The sequence below is a fragment of the Buteo buteo genome, chromosome 16 (genome assembly GCF_964188355.1).
Source record: "Buteo buteo chromosome 16, bButBut1.hap1.1, whole genome shotgun sequence".
In the NCBI taxonomy this organism is placed as follows: domain Eukaryota; kingdom Metazoa; phylum Chordata; class Aves; order Accipitriformes; family Accipitridae; genus Buteo; species Buteo buteo.
The window spans coordinates 14,276,134-14,299,394 of record NC_134186.1 but is presented as its reverse complement, the minus strand read 5'-3'; the positions used below and the strand labels follow the sequence as shown (position 1 = coordinate 14,299,394).

The 23,261-nt window shown below is 36.7% G+C and overlaps 1 protein-coding gene across 2 annotated transcripts in view; it reads left to right on the top strand.

Moving 5' to 3' along the window:
• CARS1 (cysteinyl-tRNA synthetase 1) overlaps positions 1-23,261 on the top strand; it is a 36,587-nt gene that overhangs the window by 8,979 nt on the left and 4,347 nt on the right. For both annotated transcript variants that reach the window (XM_075047932.1, XM_075047933.1), the window contains 18 exons: positions 88-179; positions 1,025-1,113; positions 1,416-1,512; positions 1,980-2,078; positions 3,071-3,220; positions 4,451-4,591; positions 5,361-5,449; positions 6,442-6,563; positions 9,382-9,494; positions 10,047-10,175; positions 10,390-10,519; positions 10,840-10,943; positions 11,954-12,051; positions 13,472-13,661; positions 14,195-14,263; positions 17,123-17,204; positions 21,680-21,760; positions 22,141-22,208. In XM_075047932.1, coding sequence (XP_074904033.1) covers positions 88-179; positions 1,025-1,113; positions 1,416-1,512; positions 1,980-2,078; positions 3,071-3,220; positions 4,451-4,591; positions 5,361-5,449; positions 6,442-6,563; positions 9,382-9,494; positions 10,047-10,175; positions 10,390-10,519; positions 10,840-10,943; positions 11,954-12,051; positions 13,472-13,661; positions 14,195-14,263; positions 17,123-17,204; positions 21,680-21,760; positions 22,141-22,208 — 1,943 coding nt within the window. The remainder of the gene's footprint in view (positions 1-87; positions 180-1,024; positions 1,114-1,415; positions 1,513-1,979; positions 2,079-3,070; positions 3,221-4,450; positions 4,592-5,360; positions 5,450-6,441; positions 6,564-9,381; positions 9,495-10,046; positions 10,176-10,389; positions 10,520-10,839; positions 10,944-11,953; positions 12,052-13,471; positions 13,662-14,194; positions 14,264-17,122; positions 17,205-21,679; positions 21,761-22,140; positions 22,209-23,261) is intronic.

Genomic DNA, 23,261 nt, shown 5'->3' with positions numbered 1-23,261 from the left:
ATGATGTGGTAAGGAGAAAATGTTATATTGCAAATCTGTTTGTGGAAAGTGTCTTTTCAGTTCTCTTTAAACTATTTTTTCCCCTAGGTAAAGGCAAGCGTGTGCAGCCCCCCTGGTCTCCCCCTGAAGGGACAAAACATTCTAGGCTCTGTCTCTACAACAGCCTGACTCGCAATAAGGTGACTAAATGAAAGAAAAGTGGGATTTCCATAGAAACAGAAATAAAGAAGTCATCAAATGTTTGTTTCTGAAGTGTTTACCCTATCAGTAGACAGGTTTCTGGGTTGTGTTTTGTGGAATGTTAACAAGCATGTGCCAGAGATGCTGTGTCAGTCAAGTGTGTTTGCTGGGCAAGTGTTATAATATATACAACAAATACACATATACTACAAGTGTGTTTATGTATGTATATATTGCATAATATATAGTTCCCAACTGCAAATTATCATCATGCAAAATAGTCAGGGGTTCAACTGTAAGGCACATAAGTATAGGCAATGTGAACAGAACAAAATCACAGTTTCTTTCTTTAGATGTTGTCTGTGTAAAAAAAAGTCTCGCCAATTATATTTTTGTAGTATAAACTGGTAAAACTTCTTGTGGTATTGTTTGAAAGTCCTTTGGGAAAGAGGAAATATTACGAATACTAATGTTAGGGGATGTAGTATCCAGCTATGTGTGAAATGATTATACTCTCTAACCTTTTTCAATGCAAAAGAAAGCCTCATCTTCCCTTTTACAAATGCAGCTTGAATAGTGCCCCACCTAGTCCAAATCTTTGTAATCTGATATCTTGATTGATAGGAGTTCCTATAACACAAGCAGCCACACCCTGTTCTCTCTCTCACATGATACAGCTAGTGGTGATCTTTTCTTACAGTAAAACGGGGACTGGAATAACTATTCCTTTTTTGTAATTATAATCCATGTTTTCACACGGAGTTCTCATCTCCAAATACGGGTTACTGGCCTGAGATCATGTCTTCAATTTCTTCTGATCACTGTACGTTCCCTTTTGATTAAGGAAGTATTTCAGCCTCAGAATGGAAAAAAGGTCTTGTGGTATTGCTGTGGTCCAACAGTTTATGATGCTTCACACATGGGACATGCCAGGTACTGTAGTTCCTTATTTTGGTATAGGTAATAATAATGCCTATTGGAAGCAAAAGTTATTAATTTTTATTTAGATGGGTGTATTACTAGAAAATAGTCTCGTTAGACTCAACACTTGAGATTTAAGATTAAAAGCATGTTATAATGTTATGTCATTGTGTGATTAAAAACTTACTAGTAGATGAGGGAAAATTAAAACTGCTGTAAAATTACTGACTCTGAGATTAAAGTAGTTTGTGCATAGAATAGAAATAGACTTGAAGTGTTCACTAAGAACAACCCTATATCTTTTATGTTTTTAGGTCATACATCTCATTTGATATCCTGAGAAGAATCTTGAGAGATTATTTTAAATATGATGTTTTCTATTGTATGAATATTACAGATATTGATGATAAGGTAAGGTCTTTTTAAATTGCAGTCTAGAATACTGTACTTTGAGCATGGAAGTCAGAGTCTCATATGTAATTGCCATTTGGTAAGCCAAGATAAATCTTACACTTATTAACTTAGACATATACTTTTGTATTGAGTCATTGAGTCATTGTTTTTTCTCAGTTTTGTAACATTCCTATGGTAGCAAAGCCTGTATTCTTGAATATAAATTAATGTTGTCATAAAGAATGAACACTAAGCGTTTTATAAAGATAACGTATTTTATTTGCCTGTTGTTGAGATACCTAACTCTGTTGAGGTAGCTGATTAACTATGTATGGTGCGTTTAGTTTGTATTACTGCATGTAATTCTTGTAGCTTGTTAAATTTATAGGGATTCTGAAATGCCTTTGGTATGTAATAGATTTTATTTGTACTTTGTAGAACTACATGTTGCTTCACAAAAATATTTTCATGTTTCTGCTTTGTAGATCATCAAGAGAGCAAGACAAAATTACCTTTTTGAACAGTATAGAGAGAACAAATCAACACCAGATCAGCTACTTGAAGATGTTAAAACTGCCTCAGAGGTGGGCATGGTATTTAATCCCTGCTAGTATCTTAGGTTCTTACTTAATAAAGTAGCAAAGCACCTAAAAAATACCTCTGACTGTGCTACCTCCTTAAACTTTCTGCTTGTTTCAGTTATTCTATTGAACTGGTACCACACAAATTAGAAATGTTATTGGAACTGCACATCACTTTGATTTTCCATTGTTTTAAAATTGACAAGAACTATCCTTGTAAAAGGCATGCCTGATTTTTGTGTTCATAGAACTTGTTTGTGAGTGCTTGTATATTGTTGTTGGGGTATTGGGGAAAAAGTTCAAAAAGCATTTGGATGTTTGTGTGTTAGAGTTCAAACTTTAAAAATAACCCTTTAAAATAGTTTTTAAATGGTGGTATGTCCATAATCTTTTAAAGCTTGTGAGATTTCTCTTTTGTACCATTGATGGCCTTGGAAAGAGGAAAAAGTCTCCAAAGTTTTAGGATTTAATAAATTATGTATGCTGGATTGAAGGTGGGAGAAGGTGATTCTCTGGTCATTTTTAGAACTACAGATCACAAAGAGATTATCAGTCTAATGAATTGAATACAGGCCTGAGAATAGGAGGCCTGGAAATTTTGCCCAAGTATCATTGCCTGACATACTCTCTAAGCATAGCATTTAATCTCTCTCCATTTCACATTAAAGCTTCTCCTATTCAGATTTGTGATAATCACCTGTGTAATTCAGGTGATCAACTGCATCAAAAATGAAAATTGCTAAACAACAATAGTGATGATATAGTAATTTATAAAGTCTTTCTGAAAAACTGAATTTGGATGTGAGCTAAATTCTTTTGACTTCACCTTTATTTCTGATGAGGGGTATGTTTCAGTAGTTTGATCAAAGCTTTTTATGTGGCATAATGTATTATTCATCACTAGCAAGGTACTATGTGGCTAAGATAATATATCGTGTATGGAACATAGCACTAATGTACTGCAAGTTGCTTTCTAAATTTTTTTTTAATTATAGGTCTTTTCAGTTAAATTAAATGAGACAACAGACCCAGATAAAAAGCAAATGTTGGAAAGAATTCAAAATGCAGTAAAGTCTGCTTTTGACCCTCTGCAAGAAGCTGTGCAAGCAAAACTCCCTGCAGAAGAGATCAACAGATGTCATGAGGTCAGTTTGAGCTCCTTTTTAAATTATATTTGGCTTATAATTGTTAGGGTTTTTAAAAATAATATTTAGCTTGTAGTACTTCCCTGAAACATGGAAATTCTTATTCATAGAAAGAGGAACAGTGGGCCTGAGGACTTTGTAGTACTTTGCATTAAATATAGGAAATTTGATCCTTGAATTCAACTATATAGTTTTTGGATGCTGTTTTTATCAGTGACTTTTTTTTTTCCTCCCACTGTGATAATCACTCAGTTATTCTTACCTTTCCAACAGGGATTTTTCTCTTGCATATATTTAGACTTTATCTTTGACTTTTTTGTCTTGATAAATTAGTTTCAGTATAGATTACTGAACATGCATTTATGACATTCCAATATTGGTGGCAGTTTTCTACACAGGTGTTTCCATCTCTGATCAGAGAAGAAAATACATCCCAAAAAATTGTGCTCAGGATAATTCTTATCCAAAGAACATTACATTTAGTGACAGTAATCCTGTTGACTTTATTGGGCTTTGGTACTGTCCCAGTAACCAAGTCAGTCAATATAACTACTGTCTTTTAGTAATTGGTTTCCACTTTCATCTTTTCTTGCTTTCAGATTATTTGTGATAATTACTGCAGAGAGCATAGGCTATATGCTCCCTTCTTGAGAAGACTATCTCTCTCTAAATTATCTTTTTAAAAAAAGTCCAGCTATCTTAATATCAAGTGCCTTTATAAAAGCGTATACTGACCTAACAGAATTTTTAAAACAACTAAAATCTAAGCAATCACACCTTCTGGGATATATCCTATTGTACAAAAATGTCATCTTTTAATATAAGACTGAAATGTATCCTTACTGATGTTCAAATTAGTCTTTTAACACTTTTTAGCAATGTGCACAGTGAGGCTTCTGCTAGGATTACGCAGTAGTAGTGGGGGGAACAGATGATGTAATATAACTGCAGGTCCCATCTGGTGTTTACAACGTAAATTCCACATGCTTATTTAAGTGATTGATATCAAAACAGATATCACTTATCATTTTGTCTTCCTTCCTCTGTTTGTTTCATCCATATTTATGAAGGGCAATATGATAAAAATCTGGTAGATGCACGGATTACTCTGTATTTATAGCTAAGTGTCTTTTTTCTTGAGCAAACCTCTCTGTTCAGAATAAGATCTTTCTGCAGAGTTTAAACAGAACAAGTCTTTGATCAGTTGCACTTACAATTATTGTTTTATAGATACTGTTGGAAGAAGCCAAAGATTTGCTGTCTGACTGGTTGGACACAAAATTTGGCAGTCAGTTGATTGACAATTCCATATTCTCAAAGCTCCCCAAATTCTGGGAAGGGGAGTTTCATAAAGATATGGAAGCACTCAATGTAAGTAAACAAACTGTTTTCTGTTCTAAAAGTGTATGTGCCATGCCTCATAATACCCAGAGTACAATTTAGCTCCTTAATAGCTTTCAAAAACCTCATATTTCAACCTTTTTGATAAAGTATTTCCTTTAATATGAATAGGTAGCTGTTAAATTAGCACCTGTTCTGTTTCCATCCCAACAATCTTAAATCCATTGTGCATGTTACCAGAGCCAGTTAACTGGTGATCAAGTTTGATGCGTGCACTCCATCCCTTCCCCTTGGTGTAACATGGGCTTATAGTCATAAACTGATCCAGAAATTTTGAAATGGAGTGTGTTAGCTGCACAAGAGAGCCCTGCCAACCTCAGCATTTAGACTGACTACTTAGTCTTCAGCCACTAAGAAATTACATAGTGATAACAATCAAGGACAGATTTGTCTGTTACAGATGAAATGCTGTGTCATATGAAGTGGCTCAGATCAGTGAAGATTTACCTGCAAATCAGAGGGCCTTATTGCCTGTTCTGTCAGAAGTAAATTAAGTGGAAGAGCTGACATCTCCTGCAGTAGTTTGTTGCTAACGTTGCCTTAAAGGCTGAGGAAAAAATGGCCACAGCACATTGTTTCAGAGCAGAAAGCTTGAAAAAGGAGTCTTAGATTCTGCTGACACTTGCTTTTAAGCCTATTTTTAACTAATGTATAATATAGATGTATATTTAGTGCATATTTGCATATATAAAAATATTTATATGTATATAAAACACAAAATTCTACTTTTTATCTATAGGTTTTACCTCCAGATGTTTTAACACGGGTTAGTGAATATGTGCCAGAAATTGTGGATTTTGTGAAAAAGATTGTGGATAATGGTTATGGGTAAGTTTGCTACTGGATACTTTTTTGTGCACTTATACTGTCTCAGAGTTAGGATGATTGCTTCCAACACTTAATTATGAACTGTTTTCTCTGTTTTCATATGCAGTAGTAGTCTTTTCCAGAAGTAGTGTTTCATCACATAAAGAAACTTCAGGTTCCTTTGCAAAAGACCTGTTATTTCTCACTTGATGAAAATGTGCTATTCTATACTTCTTATGATGTCTTACAAAGAGAGAAGTTAGATTGTTAAATTTATAGGGTGAAATCCTTGTTCATTAAAATAAATAGTCAAAGTCCCATTCACTTGAACTGTGTTTGACTCCTGGCCTTCAGCAACCGTTTTAAAAAATGGATGCCCGAGTAGATGGCTAGAAATTAGTTGTAAATAACATTAAAAAAAAAAAGTAGTTGTGAACTGTTTTTCTGCCATTGTCTAATATTTGTGAAAATCAATCTAATACTCTAGAAGTTCCTAAGTATCATGATAGATTCCCATCTGAAATTTTTGAGTTCTCTTTCTGTTAATAGCCTTAATTTTTTGACGTGGATGTATTTTTACTGTGAAAAAAGCAAACCTGTGGTTCAGACTGCCATAAATTCTCTTGCATGTTCTTCCTTTAAACCTACATTTTAAAATTTTCTTTAAAAAAGAAAGGAGGCATGCGGGAGGCCATTCAAAATTGTTTCCACTGAATTATCAGCATTCCTGGTGGTCCTGAAACTTACCTTTGTGTCAGAGTTTTTATTATGGCTGTAGTGGGACAAAATTAGCAAAATGAAGGAGGACAAAATGGACTGGGAAACAAACATGATTCATATTATTGCAAAATATTAAATGGGACCGGAAGTATTGTAGATACTTCTTCTCTTGGGACTGTTATCTGACGTCTCACCTCATAAGAGTTTGACAAAAGATGCTGTTTTTGTGATTTTTGGGATAAAATCCAGTTAAGTCTTGGTAAAAAGCTAGCTAATGACCTTTAACTTTTCAGGTATGTGTCCAATGGATCTGTATACTTTGATACTATGAAGTTTGATTCCAGTGAAAAACACTCCTATGCTAAGTTGGTTCCTGAAGCTGTAGGGGATCAAAAAGCTCTTCAAGAGGGTGAAGGTAAAAAGGGGAAATAACATGTGCTTAGGTTGCTGAAGAAGCTGGTGATGTGTTGATCTCTTCAATTGATTTCACTGACGTTTGAATCAAAGTTACTGTCAGAGTTGAATGGTTTACTTGCTGCACTTCCTTTACCAACAGATTTATTTTCCAAAGTTTTGTAGCTTGAGCCAGCACTTCCTGAAAGTTTTTAATTGGAAAATACCAAGAAATGTTATTCATTCTAGGATGTTTATAGGTTGGGTTTGGTTTTTTTTTTTTTTTTTTCATTTGTTTGGGGGTTTTTTTTGGTCACAATTGTGAACAGCTCAGTCATTTGACTATAGCACAGTTATTTGGCTGTTCATCTGGTTCAAAGTAGAATCATAGAATCGTTTAGGTTGGAAAAGACCTTTAAGATCATTGAGTCCAACCATCAACCATGCCCACTAAACCATGTCCTGAAGTGCCTTGTCTACGTGCTTTTTGAATACCTCCAGGGATGGTGACTCAACCACTTCCCTGGGCAGCCTGTTCCAATGCCTGACAACCCTCTCAGTAAAGAATTTTTTCCTACTATCCAATGTAAACCTCCCCTGGCACAAATTGAGGCCATTTCCTCTCATCCTATCTCCAGCCACCTGACAGAAGAGACCAGCACCCACCTTGCTACAACCTCCTTTCAGGTAGTTGTAGAGAGTGATAAGGTCTCCCCTCAGCCTCCTTTTCTCCAGGCTAAACAGCCCCAGTTCACTCAGCCGCTCCTCATAAGACTTGTGCCCCTCACCAACTCGGTTGCCCTTCTCTGGACACGCTCCAGCACCTCAATGTCTCTCCTGTAGTGAGGGGCCCAAAACTGAACACAGGACTCAAGCTGCGGCCTCACCAGTGCCGAACACAGGGGAACAATCACCTCCCTGCTCCTGCTGGCTGCACTGTTTCTGATACAGGCCAGGATGCCGTTGGCCTTCTTGGCCACCTGGGCACACTGCTGGCTCATATTCAGCCGGCTGTCAACCAGCACCCCCAGGTCTTTCTCTGCCGGGCAGCTTTCCAGCCACTCTTCCCCAAGCCTGTAGCACTGCATGGGGTTGCCATGACCGAAGTGCAGGACCCGGCACTTGGCCTTGTTGAACCTCATACAATTGGCCTCGCCCATTGATCCAGCCTGTCCAAATCTCTCTGTAGAGCCTTCCTACCCTCAAGCAGATCGACCCTGCCTCCCAACTTGGTGTTATCTGCAAGCTTGCTGAGGATGCACTCAATCTCCTCGTCCAAATCATTGATAAAGATATTAAACAGAATGGGGCCCAACACCGAGCCCTGGGGAACACCACTTGTGACCCGCCGCCAACTGGATTTAACCCCATTCACCACAACCCTCTGGGCTCGTCCATCCGTATTTGGGTTCCTCTTTCATGCTGAGAACTCTTTACGTTATAAATCTTGTTGTGTTGAACTAAATCCAAATACAGATTTTTTTTTTGAGTCGAGCCATAGCAGAGGAGTAGCTTCAAATGCTCAATAAACCAGACTCTGCTGGTTATCTGCTTCTAAGGTGGTACAGTTTTAGTAGCAAATCATCCACAAAGTCTGTCAGAAGAATATTAAAATGTTTTCATATAACACTTATACTAGGTGAAATTAGGGCACTCATACTAGGTGAAACTAGCAATATCTGAGAGATGCAGCTTAAAATGGATGTGATTTTTTTTTTTTTCTTAATTCAAACCCTTATAGGTGAAATCTGTGTGAAATAAAAGGTGCTAGCTTAAACCACCACCTTTGTGGTAACATGAATGTAACATTTCCACCACATAACCAGCCACTTTTGTTGAATTGTTGTGTCCTTTTGCAAATAGGAACCGATGCTGAGTGATTAATGTAACTAACCAAGAGTATGCTTATGTCAAGTTATTGCTTGTCAGCCTAGCTGCTTTGACTCATTTGTGGTGATTGTCCTTACCCTGGCAGATAATGTCATTTTGACTGTTACAGGCAGCAGAAATGCTAAGCTTTGAAAGTTGCAATTAGTGTAAAAAAAAAGTGTAATACTTTTACATTTAAAGTGCATAATGTTACATATTATAAACAATTGAGATTGCAGGTATCTCAAGCTGTACATCAAAATTAATTGAGAAGTTTAACCTTGACGATTTTGTCTTTAATCTGTCTTCGATTCTTTTGTGGTAGGTGGTATTGTTAACCACTTTTAGTCTTGGACTGTACTGCAGAAATAGTAAAGTCCCTGTGTTTTAAAGATGCTCTAATGAGAGTACTACCGAAATGATTATAAATAAGGAGCTAACAGCAAATAATGCATAACACATCTGTGATGATAACAAAACAGTAGACATGGCTATTGAACAATTACCAGCCATTCTGTGCAGCAGCTGAGATTAGGGGTGGAAGAAATATCCTATGTTCATGTTGTGTGTGCAGATTAAGACAATCCTAGTCTTAATTTGGATTGTTCTAATTTTGGAGTGAATTGGTTCTGCAGTCTTACTTGTCTATGAGTATAGGGGACTTTGTTTCTATATCTCTTTTTCTGTAACTGCAATATTGGAATTGTGCCTGCAGAGAGAATGTAGATGAATGTCATGTCAAAACTTAGAAAGCAGTGCAGCTGATACTTTTCAGATTTCCTGTCAAACAAACATTAATCAAAAACCCAAAGAATTATCAAGGTTAATTATGAGGAATTTTGAGGGCTGAGTGTTTTTCATTCATTTATTTATTTATTTAAATTAACTTGATGTGAGGTACATCAGAGCCAGAAATCAATAATGCTGGTGTTTAAATAAAATTTATATATTTACATTTTCTCTTTTGAAAGGTGACCTGAGCATCTCAGCTGATCGCTTAAGTGAGAAGCATTCTCCAAATGATTTTGCTTTGTGGAAATCCTCCAAGCCAGGGGAGCCCTCATGGGACTCTCCATGGGGAAAGGTAAGGACATTATAACCAGGGTTTAGATCTTCTATACCTTATTAAATAGCATGTTACACAAATACTTTGCCTCACCTCATATTAATAAGGTATAGATTATGGGATCTTGTGTTCAATTGTAGATTCTGTTGCTATGTTCATTTAATAATTTAGAATGTGTATCAGTCTGTCTCTGATACTTTTTAAACAGAAGTCTGCATGCAGGCTCGTGATGGCTGTTACTGGTCATTTGTCTGCTATTTATCTACAGGCTTTGTCTGCAGTAATTTTTATATCCTTTTTTCTTCATTGTGATCAAAAATATTAATGTAATTTTAAAAAGAATAATAAGAAGGATAATCAGAGAATCACAGATGTATATGCCGTGTTTGATCTTTAAATCTAACAGTGTACTTTGATGAAGCTGAGATTGAGAATCTTTATTTCTTGGTAACGCTCTATCTCATTTCCTCAGGTGTGTAACTACTTAGGGGCAGACCAACGAGGGAATGATACATAGGCAGGAGAGGAAGACAATTAACTAGTAGTCAAGTAATGTCTTTTTCTTAACAGGGTCGTCCAGGTTGGCACATTGAATGTTCCGCGATGGCTGGATCCATTCTAGGAGAGTCAATGGATATTCATGGAGGAGGGTTTGATCTCCGATTTCCCCACCATGACAATGAACTGGCACAGTCTGAGGTGAATGAACTGGCCTTCAGTTTCTGCAGTGAAAAAGCGACATGCTTTACTTTGACTGCAACTTACACAAGTCCATCAATTATTTTTAAAAAATTTTTATGTGTTTGGTATAAGCGTAACTTTTTGTTCTCAGGATTTTATTCTTAAATTATCCTACTTCATGGTATGTATGTAAACCATGTTGGGTCTTTGGGGTTTTTTGTTTTTGCTGCAGGCATACTTTGAAAATGATCACTGGGTTCGGTATTTTCTGCATGCTGGCCACTTAACAATTGCTGGCTGTAAAATGTCAAAATCTTTGAAGAATTTCATTACCATAAAAGATGCACTGAAGAAACATACAGGTAAAATTACTTTGGAATTTGAAGGCTTTTGATGTACTTTGAGTGGTGACTGTGGTAATTTTGTAATTCAGGCACATAATGGAGTTTCTAAAATTGGCTAACTTCAGGTGTCTGTCTTCTTCACTAATGTTAGAACAGCTTCCTTGTTCTGCTGTTCCTTGTCAGTATTATCTGTACAGATAATAGTGTTCTTGCTTTTTTGGTAGATGTATTGATAGTAAGAATATTAAAAATTCTGTTCTTAGCCACTGCAATATTGGAGGCCATAAAAATGCTTTAGATATGATTATTTTCCTTGTTTATTTTGAAACTCCTAATAGCACGACAGTTACGGTTGGCTTTCCTCATGCACTCTTGGAAGGATACACTGGATTATTCAAATAATACCATGGAGTCCGCTATTCAGTATGAGAAGTTTATGAATGTAAGTAAGCTTTCCGTTCCTCCTCCACCTCTCTAAGCTTTGTGTTGTCATATGTGTTTCAAGAAATAGAATCCAAGGATATGTAGGCCATATCCGCAGACTTGAGTTTGCCTTCTGAATTTGTCAGGTGAGATGTCACAGTATTTGTTTAGCTACCACTGAACATTAAAGTCATGTAAATTCCACAGACAGCTACATTTCTCTGCAGCTGGGTGCTCTCTCCCAAGTTTTGACATCTCTGAGCAGCTTGGCGCTTAAATGCAAGATTAGTTTCTCAGTTCAGCTTGCTTATAGGACTCAGTCCAACAGACACTCTCATAACATGTCTACCAGATCAGACTTTACACAAAGTGAAGTGTAAAGAGAAGGGGAGTATCGTTCCTACCTTTTCTCCTCACCACATCCATTGAGCATTTGCCTCTATACATTGCAGGCCTATGTGAGGGGTCAGGCACAGTTCCTTTCCCTGCTTAGTTTGGAGCTCTGGTTTAAACCCACATTTCCTACAAGGAGGCTGTACAGCATTTTGAGATCATTGATCTTGGTGTCTCCAGCTGAAGCTATTCTGCTTTTTATGTAAAATGTTTGGTTTGGGCCACAGAATAAGTGAAAATTACTTTTCACTAAGCTGGGTGCTCACATAAAATAGGCCCTCGCTATAAAACCACTTTTATTCTTCAGCTTCCATTGCTAGCAATGCACTTAAAAATCTGCCATGAGAATTCTTGCCTAAACTTTTTTTAAATGGTATTGTATTTGAGCAGCTCGTTGTAGAGTATCATAGTGTATCATGCAGTGGCAGAGCCAAGAGCGAGAACTGAATTACGGTCCAACTGTGATTTACAGAGTTACGCAAAATGTGTGGGTTTCCTTGTTTTGACAGACATTCAGTAGGCTGAAATGGTGTTGAAACCGTAAACTTTAGGAGGCTAATTAAAAAATAACGCCTTTTTGTAGTAAATATTGGTTGTGTCTAATTTAAACTGATTTTTAACTATATTCTTTTACAGGAGTTCTTTTTAAATGTGAAGGATATTCTTCGAGCTCCCACTGATGTGACAGGCCAGTTTCAGAAATGGGAAAATCAGGAAGCAGAGCTGAACAAAAAGTGAGTGGAGCATTCCTACTTCTCTGTGAATAGCCATTGTGTAGCTACATGTTTAATTTTTTTTATCCTGGCAAAGTGACTTACTATGTATATAGTGATATTTATAAATGTGTAGCATTTTCACTGAGAACCCAGACTCTGTACAAGCTAGTGAATGTATGCAACAGCTTTATGAAGTATAGATTAAATTGTTGATTTCCCTTTCATTTATGATAAGTACACTGGCATGTCTCATCGCCCTGTTTATGAAGGGGAAGAGAACTTTTTTGTTAGATAGCTGTTATTTTCTTCGCTACTTGAAATCCTGTCCTTCTATCTGAGAAGTGACCGATAATTCACAGTGGTTACAACTGGAAAAATAGTATTTCACACATTTCAAAGTGCAGTGAGCAAACTGAGACAAACAGAAGTTAAATGACCTGACTAAAGGCACAAAAGATCGGAGTGCCAATGTTTGAAAATGTGTTATTGAGAGAGACAGTGATATCAATATTGCAGTCTTTCACTTTTACAACAAAACTATCATTATTGTTTGTAATATGAACAGCGTCCTATATGACTTCTATTATGTGTGAAATTTAAAATAGAAGCATCTTATGTTGAGTATTAAAATTGTTCCTAGTTCAGTTCACTGTTGTGGACAGTGATGTCCTCTGAAGATTTCATCTTCAACTTGAGGCTGGTGGAGATGACCCTTTTTTTTTTTCAAAAAGAGGGAAGATAGTAAGTAATACAGAGGTCAAAAGGAAAGCACAAAGAAGTGGGAGGAACAGAAGATATGCTTCATGGGTATTTGTTTTGTCTCCTTTCTCTACCACTTCTCATTCTCTTTTCTCTGGAAAAAGTATGTTGTTTGAAACAGTAGTACCACCCTTGTGTGATGAAATGGTACTTAATATACTGTATTTCTTATTATGCCTATTCATGAACATTACAAAGGTTTGCATGAATTTATTCCTTGTATGTGCTTGTAACAGCTTCATAACACTTCACTTTGTGGTAAGTGAACTTCCAATGAAGATGGAAAAGATACTAAACAGAGTACTTAGCTAGTCCGTAGGGAAAGGAGAGCAATACTATAAAGAAAAAAAAAGTAAGCACAAGAAGGTACTAAATAAGTAATTTATACTACTTCAAAAAACTGGTATGAAAAGGTCAGTTGCTGAAAAAGTGTTTGATGTAATTTGTTTGGATAGTTGCTGCCAATTAGATTATCCTGCCTCCCTTTGTCCATAGCAGCAAAACAGCAGCTTTGTGATAATGCCTTTTTCTTGCTCATCTGTTTTTCCTTCAAATACAAACTATGACCAACAAAAGATTATCTCACTTTTAGGTCCCCTTACTCTTCTAACAGAGATTGTTCAGAGTAGGCTGCAGATACTTTTGACATCTATAGTAAAAAAAATATTTTTCTTCTTAGTTTTTACGACAAGAAGGCAGCAATTCATGAAGCACTGTGTGACAATATTGACACTCGCTCTGTCTTAGAAGAAATGCGTTCGTTAGTCAGTCAGAGTAACTCGTATATTGCTGCAAAGAAATCATCCAGACAAATGCCAAACAGACTTCTGTTAGAAAACATCAGTTCCTATCTCTCTCAAATGCTAAAGGTATGTAAATAGCAAGTAGTAACGTTGCTATTGCACTGTGCAATTATAACTGTTGTATTTCTCAAGTATGTAGGGATCTGTACAGTCTTTGTTCAAATCTTGTAGGAAACTAGAGGTCTTACACACCCGCCCCCAACCAAAACAACCCCAAACTGCAGTGTGTGCTGCAACGGAAGCAATTTGGAGTCCTTTATGTTACATTATAATGTCAGCTAATGTTTTGTTGAATAGTGGACAGCCCCTAATACATGCAAGGAAAATTAGATAGTAGAAAAAAATATGAAGTTATAATGTCAAACCTGACAGCTTTAAAGCTAAATCTTGAAAGCCAATGCTTAGTATGCTGTATCAATTCAAAACCAAAACATCTTCTTATTAGAGCAGTGAATTGTGGGTTAAATGAGAACTAGGTGGCTTCAAACCCCTAGTACATATGATTTTGCTTAGTTTTCACATACCTGTGACTTGATGTCTACAATCTTTTCTCTTTTCTTTTTTTTTTCTTTTTTTTTTTTTTTTTTTCCCTTGACCAGATTTTTGGTGCCATAGAAAGTGATGACGCAATTGGTTTTCCTGTTGGAGGGAATAGTCAAAACATAAATGTAAGTGAAGGACAAAGTATACTACACAAAATTACTCTGTGTCCTTTGAAAGCTTAGGTTAGATAAAGTGATTACATTACTGATACGTAGCTGAATTACGTTCTTTCCACTTTTAACATTTGAACCTGAAGTAATTAATTGGCTTAGGAAGCAGGATTCTCTTTTATGAGAATTGGGGTTTTTTATAGGTTTGTTTGACTTAATGACAGACAAATTGTATAGTAACCAGAAAAAGAATTATCTTGTCTTCTGAATGACGCGTCTGTTTAAGAAACCACATGTTAACTACAGACAGCACATGCTACAGTCTAAAGACTCATTACAAGTATTTGTATGTTAAGTAGTTTCAGAAATATAATTATACTGATTAAACTTTCTTGTGGTACACCAAAGACCAGCCTGGAGGCAGCTGGAGTTTTATCCGCATTTCAATCTCTTTTTCTGATCTCATTTGTAGCCACAGTTTTTATCTGGCTTTTGAGGCTGTTTTGCTTTGGTCACCCAGCAGTTCTACTGTGATGCAGAATTTTTCTGGAAATAGTTGGGAGACACCTGATGTAAGTGCTGATGGGCCCTGTTAATAACAGTAATGTTTCATGGTACAGGCAGGAGAAATAACTCCATATGAAAGCTATCAACTTCGCTGTCTTTGTTCATGCAAAAAAATTGACATGGACAAATCAGTGCTGTTTTTCAAGTATTTTTCTGCATTCAAAGGTGTGACCATATGTTCTTCTGTTCCTCCTTAAAAGGAATAAGTAAAACATTTGTGGTGTAACAAAAAAGCTAAACTTTTTGTTCATCAAAGGAAGAGAAAAGCTTGCTTATGATTGAAGAATGTGAATGAACACTCATGTGATCATGGGCCATGCAAATACTTACATTACTGTGCTGTGGAAATCTCCAGTAATGATATAATAAGGAAGATGCTCAGTATTTCATACCAAAACCTATCAATAGTGAATTTTAATTTAGCGCAGAATTATTTTGAATTTCAGAAGAAAGGCAGCACCTTAACACCTTTTTAGGGAAAATGAAAATTAGATTTGTATTTAGCACTTCATTCAGGCAGTGTTTACAATAGATATGCTTTATGGAAGGATTGGCAATAGCTTGGAACAAGAAGCTAAGCCCTTTCACTCCTTTAAAGTAACGTTGCCAAGGGTAGTAGAGTCAGAAGAGTCTTGTGCAGAATCCTGTGCTAACACCTGTTAGCACAGTTGTCAGAAGAATCTTATGCTAACACCTGTTACAAGAAACTTCTGTTATTATCACCTAGAACATTACTGGTTTTAAGCATTATAATATAAAGATGCATAATATCACAAATGTTTTGGCTGTTTCATTAAATAGTATATCCTCTTTCAGTCTTCCATGTAGATACTTATTTTTCGTAGCAAAAATTACCAGGTTGGAATTCAAGGTTGGAAAACTTCTCATTAATTACAGAAGGCTGTGGATCAGGCCTATGGTTTCTTTGTCTAAATTGGAGATGAAGGAACCAATAGAGTCATAATCTCCAAAAAGGCATAATCCTCTTCAAAAGCTCTGAAAGAACAACTAGCTTAATTACCATGGTTCAGTAATTTACTTGAAAGGGGCTAGAAGAGATTTGAAGTCAGAAAACCTCAGGTTCCATAGTCTCATTTTCCAAATGAATTAAGCATTGCTGTCAAGTTAGTTATTCTGGAAATAAAAATCTTCCATCTTTTAATGACTGATAAAGTAGCGACAGTGCATGCTTTCCTGACAACATGTCATTTGCATGTTGAGCTAGTTTCAGTGTAGACGGGCTAGTGGAGATGTGACTGTTGCTCACTTTCCAGAGTCTGTTCCTTCTGCCAAACTTGTCAGCAGTGGTTTCAGTTGTGAAGCTGATCGCATAGCATTCACGTTTATGAAAAGTTTTAACGGAGCCCCTCAACTCCTTTCATATGGGCACTTCTAGAACATAACAGACTATCTTGTCTGTTAATTGCACAGAAATTTGTCATGAAGATTTAACAGATGGGAAAGACACATGGAAACTGTAGGGGGGGGGGGGAAGTGTGCATTTTTTTCTCTCTTCCCCACCCTCCAAAGTAATGAAACTTTTAATTTAAGCAGTCCCCTGGGTGCCTGGCTTCTCCTCTTGGGATTCCAGAGGAGTGTTGGCAGACAGTGCTGATCTGTAGTTGTTTCTGTAATTGTTCACTGCTGTTCACCAGCTGCTTGCTGTTGCTATTCACTACCATTGAGAGCAGGATTCTCAGGACTTTTTCTCTGAGGTTTCATGACCAGCATTTACTTACACCTGAAATAATTCAACAGTAATCTCTCCCCACTTTTTGTGGGGGAGGGAGTCATGTGAGGAATACAGACAACTGCACTGTATTGGAAAGAAATACAATTAGCATAAGCTAACATCTGAGGAACAGATCTCTGTTGTAACGAAGGTAAGTCCTAACATCAGTTTCATCTGGTATTATGTCTGACAAGCAGTTGGACCTAAGTAAGACAACACAGAGCATGAAGGGGCAAATTCATCTGGGTGCTGTTTTTATTCCTGTACTGCATTACAGTTTGCTGGACTGTAGCATAAACCTGTGCAACTGATGCATCTGTAACTAAAAGGAGAAAAAAAAGGAATGGGGAGAGGCAGAACCTCACAAGTGGATTTTATCTGCACAAAAGGAAAATTGACAGCTAATGCAAATTATCGTCTATCCTTTGACATCAATAGAGCAGTGACAATTTTAATTGATACAGATCTGCCCCGAGGGTCAAGTTCCATCCAACAGCACATAAATATGAAGTGGGTAAGGACATGTTTTATATCTAAATGATTATTAGCTAACTGTAGAAATAATTATCCTGCAGATTGAATCTACAGTGATGCCATATCTACAAGTTCTTTCTGAGTTCAGAGAAGGAGTGCGACAAATTGCCAGAGAGAAGAAAGGTGAGAGTTTGCTTTTCCCTGTATTGTTGTACATGAGACTCAGAGGTCGTAGAAATCAAACTGGGTGGGGTGAGCCAGCTGATACAGTCTCTCTTTGCTTAGAGAATAAAAGTAAGGCATCTTTAAATCAGAGCTGCTTTGAATATTTGCATCTCTGCTACCTGTCTCTTTAATTTGGGAATCTTTTACAGGCTGCTAAACTAATTTGCTTTTAATTTCCTAAAGGATCTACAAATTCTGGAATGACAGGACTAGCTGTTGTTTCTCTAGATTAGGGCACTCCCTGCTTTCTAGGTATGAAAGTACCCATGATCTCTTCCCCCAGGGAGGTTGCATTCTCTTAAAAAGTGTAGATTGCTACACAATGAAACTGTCTGTGTTTAAATAGCCTGAGATGTTCATTCTTACTTGTTAGCATAGTTGGAATCACAGCTCCCCTGATGGTAATTGAGTGCTCTTGTTGGAGAATTCATCTGGGAGTTTGCTAGAAGTTGTTTTGGGTGCTTTTGTTTTCCCCTCTGAAGAGCTTTGATCATGCTGTGTGTGTTGGCAGCAGAACTATATAGTGTTAAAAAGGTAGTTCCATTAAGCCTTCTTTGATTTTACTGGTTGATTAGTTCCTAATGGAGCTCTTACTATTTTCAGCTGTTCCCTGTGGAATTTTACATGTCTTCAATATGTATTTGATGTTTTCTTAAAACTTTCTTACACTGAGATTTGTACTTGAAGATAAAATATGGCATTTTTAATATATAAAACATATATAAATAACCCATATATTATACAGAAATTTAAAATTACTTCTAGTGTCTGGTTGATAACCTATTCAGCTGGCAAAGAATCTGAACCCTAATTCTGCTACTGTTTTGAGTTCTTCTAAGGGCTATAAGTTTACCTTAAAAGCACAAAACTGTATTAATGTGACTATTAGCTATTACTGTGAAACTCCTATAGGCCGAATTGATGCTGAGAAATAGGCTTATTAGTTCCAACAGCAAATATTTTCTGTAATTCGAATTAATTCAAGAAGTTTGTGTGTATATCCTCAGCCAAAAACATGACCTTTGGTCTTTCAGTAACTTAAATACTCATTTTATATGAGGCTTTTTTTTAACTTACTTGCTTGTGGTTGAGCTAAACCGATTCTCACTCTAACAGTGGTAAGGTTTAAATATCATGGGGCCTTCTGTAGATCATTTTTAGAATGTACTTAGCACTAGACTGCTTACTGGCACTTGAGTTTCTTACTTGGAAGGTACTGATTTTTTGCATGAAATAAATTGGGTAGTAAGAATAAAGCTGGATCTAGTTGCTATTTGGTTGGGGTACAGAGCACTCTGCAGTTTGACCAGGGAGGCACCTTTCATTAAACTATTTGATATATGGAAGCTGAGTGGTGGTTAGCAGGACACTGACATGCTACTGATTGGTTTCCCTGTACCCATTAAATTCTTGCTTGCAGGAAGTGTTAAATCACTGTAAAAGTTGTTCTGATTAATGGCTGGGGATATTGCCTCTACGTGGTTGTAAGTGAAGGGAGTTTCCCCATCATAGCCCAATGCTGGCAGGATGGTGTTAAGTATTAATTAACATGATCCGTATTGCTTTAAGTATTCTTAGAGGTTAAATAAAAAGTATGCTGCTTCTGTAAAACCTGCAGAGTAATACAAATGTCCCCATCCATATACATATAACTTTTTAAAATGTATCTGTATTTACAAAACATTTCACAGAATAGCCATTTGTAAAACTATGGTTTTTGGTAAGAATCAAAATGTATATACTCTACAAAAATTTTACCATTATCCAGAATGCCTAACATTCAAACATACTAGTAAAATAAACTCTTTATTTTATAAGCTTATTAGTATTCCAAATGGAGACCTGCCCTGATCATTTGCAGTTGAGTCTTGACTTAATTTGTGAACATACCTAGCAATGATGGTAAAGAGAAAAAGGAAAATACTATGCTAGCTGTACAAGGGAAAGAAATGCAGAAAACCTCTGCAAAAGACATCAATGATAGGTTGGTCAGAGCATCTCTATATTGCACATCCTGATGTTTTAATTGAGTACTTGACCAACTGCAAAGACCCCATATAGTTGTCTCTGCAATTGCAGATGCACAGCAGAGCAGATCTGTGCTCTAGTGCAGCCCCTGATGCTTGGGAAGAATTCTTATTAGCAACGAATTGTTATTCAAACAGGAGCAAGTCTCTTCAGTTGTTGTTGGTTACTTACCTCAGGACATCTGCTTGAATTGACTACCCTGTGGTAAAGGTGTCCACGACTGAACTCTGCCTGCATCTTCATTTCCTGCCATGGGTGCTGGTGCCATTTGGTATCTTGCTTTAAGCTGCTTCTAGGACACAGTGGGAAACCTTCTGCCCTCTTCCTAATATATCAGGAGTTGACCAGAACTAGGACAAACTTGATCATTGTAACCATGCCTGCTCTTGTCTTTTGCTGCCAGTCTTAACATCCAGCATTAAAATGCTTTTTAAGCTCCTCCTTTTCCTTCCCATCACATTCAATAACAGCACAACATCTGTTTCACATCTGAGACTCTTTGGCTTGAAATTCACAGAAAATGTGAAAAGAGGTCTGGGAAATAGTCACAGGCTCAAGGAGTGCCTAGCTGCCAGGCTGTTCATGGGCACTGGTGATAAGGCACTATCCCACTAGTTTCCTGGTCACTGTCCTCAGTGGGGATAATGGCTTATGTCTTGAGGCAGCCCATAAACAACCCCCTACCCAATCCCTAAACATCTTTGCTCTGGGGGTACCACAGGCAAAGAACAGGCACATTTCAACCGTAAGAAGCATAGTGCTGACTCCTCTGGATGACAGAGGATTGATCAGAGGATGTATCCTTTTGTAAATAATACATGTTTTGTTATACATTTCTCCTTATTCTCTACCTTGATGGATTTCTTCTTCTTAAACTTTCAATTATTCATGATTTCAGATAAGAAAATATTTATAACTAAGCAGACGCTATTTTACTGAATAAGCAGTAGGTGTATCTGATACATTCTTGATATGGTATGTGTAATTCCTTTGCCTAGGTTAGAGTGAACACCTTTTAGTGTTAATAGCCAGTGAGGTAATCTTATCCCTTGTTTATCTTAATGGCTTATTTGGAGTTGCATCAAACATGAATGTTTGTATAACTGCTCTGGATCAAGAAAAATAACAACTTAGTTCACAGCAGACAAAAGAGTTTCTATAAACTGCAATGCTTTCCTATACAAAGAGAGTCGCAGAACACTACCATGCAGTGAAATAGGGTGGCTGTTCCTTTTTATGGTATTAGGACAGTTGGTGCTCTGTTCACTGTTCAGCTCTCTGAGTCTCTGAGAATTATGGAAGAGATGAAGGCTCAGGGATGGCACTTGTATCTACTGGTATATACAGTGTTTGGTACAGTGTCTGCATGGTAGCTTCTCCTGTCAGAATTACTACCTTTGAGACCCCTATTACTTCTTAGGTTTAACCAGCTGAGAGTTGCTGAAAGGGAGAACATGGTATCATCTAACCCCAGTATCTATCTTGTCACACTTGCTAAGCGTTTCCTCCTAAATACAAGGCTGTCTCTAAAAAATGCCACTGAATTAAGTTCACAACAGAAACATACTGGGTCTTCTTGATGCATTTAGCTCCTCTTACATGTTCTGCTGCTTCTTGGCTGATACAATTTCTCATCCAAGTAAATATCTTGTATGAAGATTTATTTTCCTCTTAAGACCTGATAGCATCTATTTCAGCTAAATCTTGAGTTCTTAACCATATGCTGTCATCAAAGGCTCTTTGATAAGTTTGCAAGGAAAAAAAAAGTTAGTTGTGATGCCCTGATCACCAGCCAGAAAGCCAAATCAAAATTCTCTGTTCTGCTGCAACTAGCTTGCTTGAAAGAAACAGCTTGGTCAGACTATGGTAAAGATAACTATCTGTAGAAACAGAGGATGTTTGGATTACAGTTACTCTGACAAAAGTATGTGCAGTTATCAAACCAACAAAATCATAGTCCTTCAAAGGCACTGTTAGATGTAGCACAGGCTATGTTATTTTGTGATTTTTCTAAAATAGAGTTCTTAACGCTTCTTACTGGAAATCCTACAGCAACCATTAGGATCTTCCTGAGTTGTATACCCTTCCACTATACCCTGGCAGAATCATTCCATCATTTCTGAATTGCCTTGGATTTTCTTTCTGTTCTCCTTCAGGAACAATGAGGGTATCTTGGAAGAAATTTATGAATTTCAAGTCCCTACAAAGAAACATGCCGATTCCCTTTGTAGCTGAAAGAAGGCAGTACCTCCTTAAAAGGTTTATCACTTTCAAACAAAAGAACTTTCTCTGGCCTATGTGAGAGAGTGGCAATTTCTTAATTGCATTTAAATAACTATGTAGCAGGACAGAAGTATACTTTCACCAAATCTTACTTTACTAAAAGTATTTTTCATGCTCTGTAGTAACTGAAGTGCTGCAGTTGAGTGATGCTCTTCGAGATGACATCCTTCCTGAACTTGGTGTTCGATTTGAAGATCATGAAGGTACCCAATTATGTCTTGCAACTTTGTAGGTAGCTGTTTTTATAATCTTACTATTTTCATAAGAAGTGGGAAAACAACCCGTCAAGCCTAATCTGGAATAATCCAACAAACTCAAGGACTGCAAAACTATAGCATATCATATTTGTGATGGATGAATATATGTTATAGAACTGTATATTGGAATATATGTATAGAATATAAAAATGTACATTGCAATCTTTTTGATCTTTTTGTATAGCGCCTAATTTCTTAATCACTTTTGATAAGTTGCTCAGTTGTATTTGCATTCAGCTTGCAAAAAGAAAACATTTATCATAGGGTAAATACATTTATCTTTGTTCAAGCATTGGAAACTCATTCATCTGTTTTTGCTTCTTTAGGACTTCCAACTGTGGTTAAATTAGTGGATAAGGACACATTATTGAAAGAAAGAGAAGAAAAGAAAAAGGTTATTATTTTAAGCATTCTATTTTTCAAAAATTTAAAGTAATGTGTAAGGTACGGATACTTTTGCATGTCTTTGATAACTTGTAAGAAAAATCTTAACAGACTAGCAACAAGGAAAATAAGAGAATTGATACTAAAATTTGAGTGTGTTCAGGAAAAGAATTTTTGAAACAGTAGCTTCTTGAAAATTTTGTGTGGGACCTAATGAATACCTCTAAGGTTTTTTGTTTGTTTGTTTTTTAAGATCTTCATATAATTGAGGGATGTTGAGTATTGCATGCATACTTCTTATTTCTCTGGAAGAACAATTCCAATGAGAAGCTGATTTGTAATATTTTTTTTGTCTATAGAAATGAAGTTGACATTTTCCATAGAACTAGACTGTATTTATCTGATATGTGAGAACAAAATGCACTGGCTAAATCTTAATTAATGTAGTATGGATGAGTGAGATATTCAGGTTGGGGGGGCAAGAATTCACGTTACTATATTAAAGAATATGAATTCTAATTCATATGCACAAGGTCTGTACTGAAACCCTCCTTTTGGCACTTCCTAGCATTAATATTTGACTTTGTAACATTTAAAAGTAAATTTCATATGTCTGTCTTCAGTTTTAACAAATAATAAAATTCCATCATGACTAGAAATGTTTGGAAGACTTTCCAACATTTCTCCTTCCACGTAGATATTTTTTAGAAAAGGGAGAAGTAAAACGTAGTTTCAGCCAATTCCAGATGTTTTCATCAAAAAGACATTTGACGGCAGTTTGTATATAGCTGCTGGGTGGAACCTGCAGCTAGAGTACATTTTCCCTGGAAGCAATATTATATTCAGTACTGGCAGAACCCTTGGAGAACTGATAGGTCTCTCCTAGCAAGTGCCAGATGAGATTTTTTTTTTTTCCAAGTTTCATAAGTTGGCTAAATTTGGATAGTTGTTTCCCTAGGAACATCAAGGGATACAACTGCTTCTTGAGAAACTGTAATGTCTTCACAGTTTGAGGCAAGAGCCTAAAATACCAGCAAAATATGGTCTTTTTTTAAAGTCATTT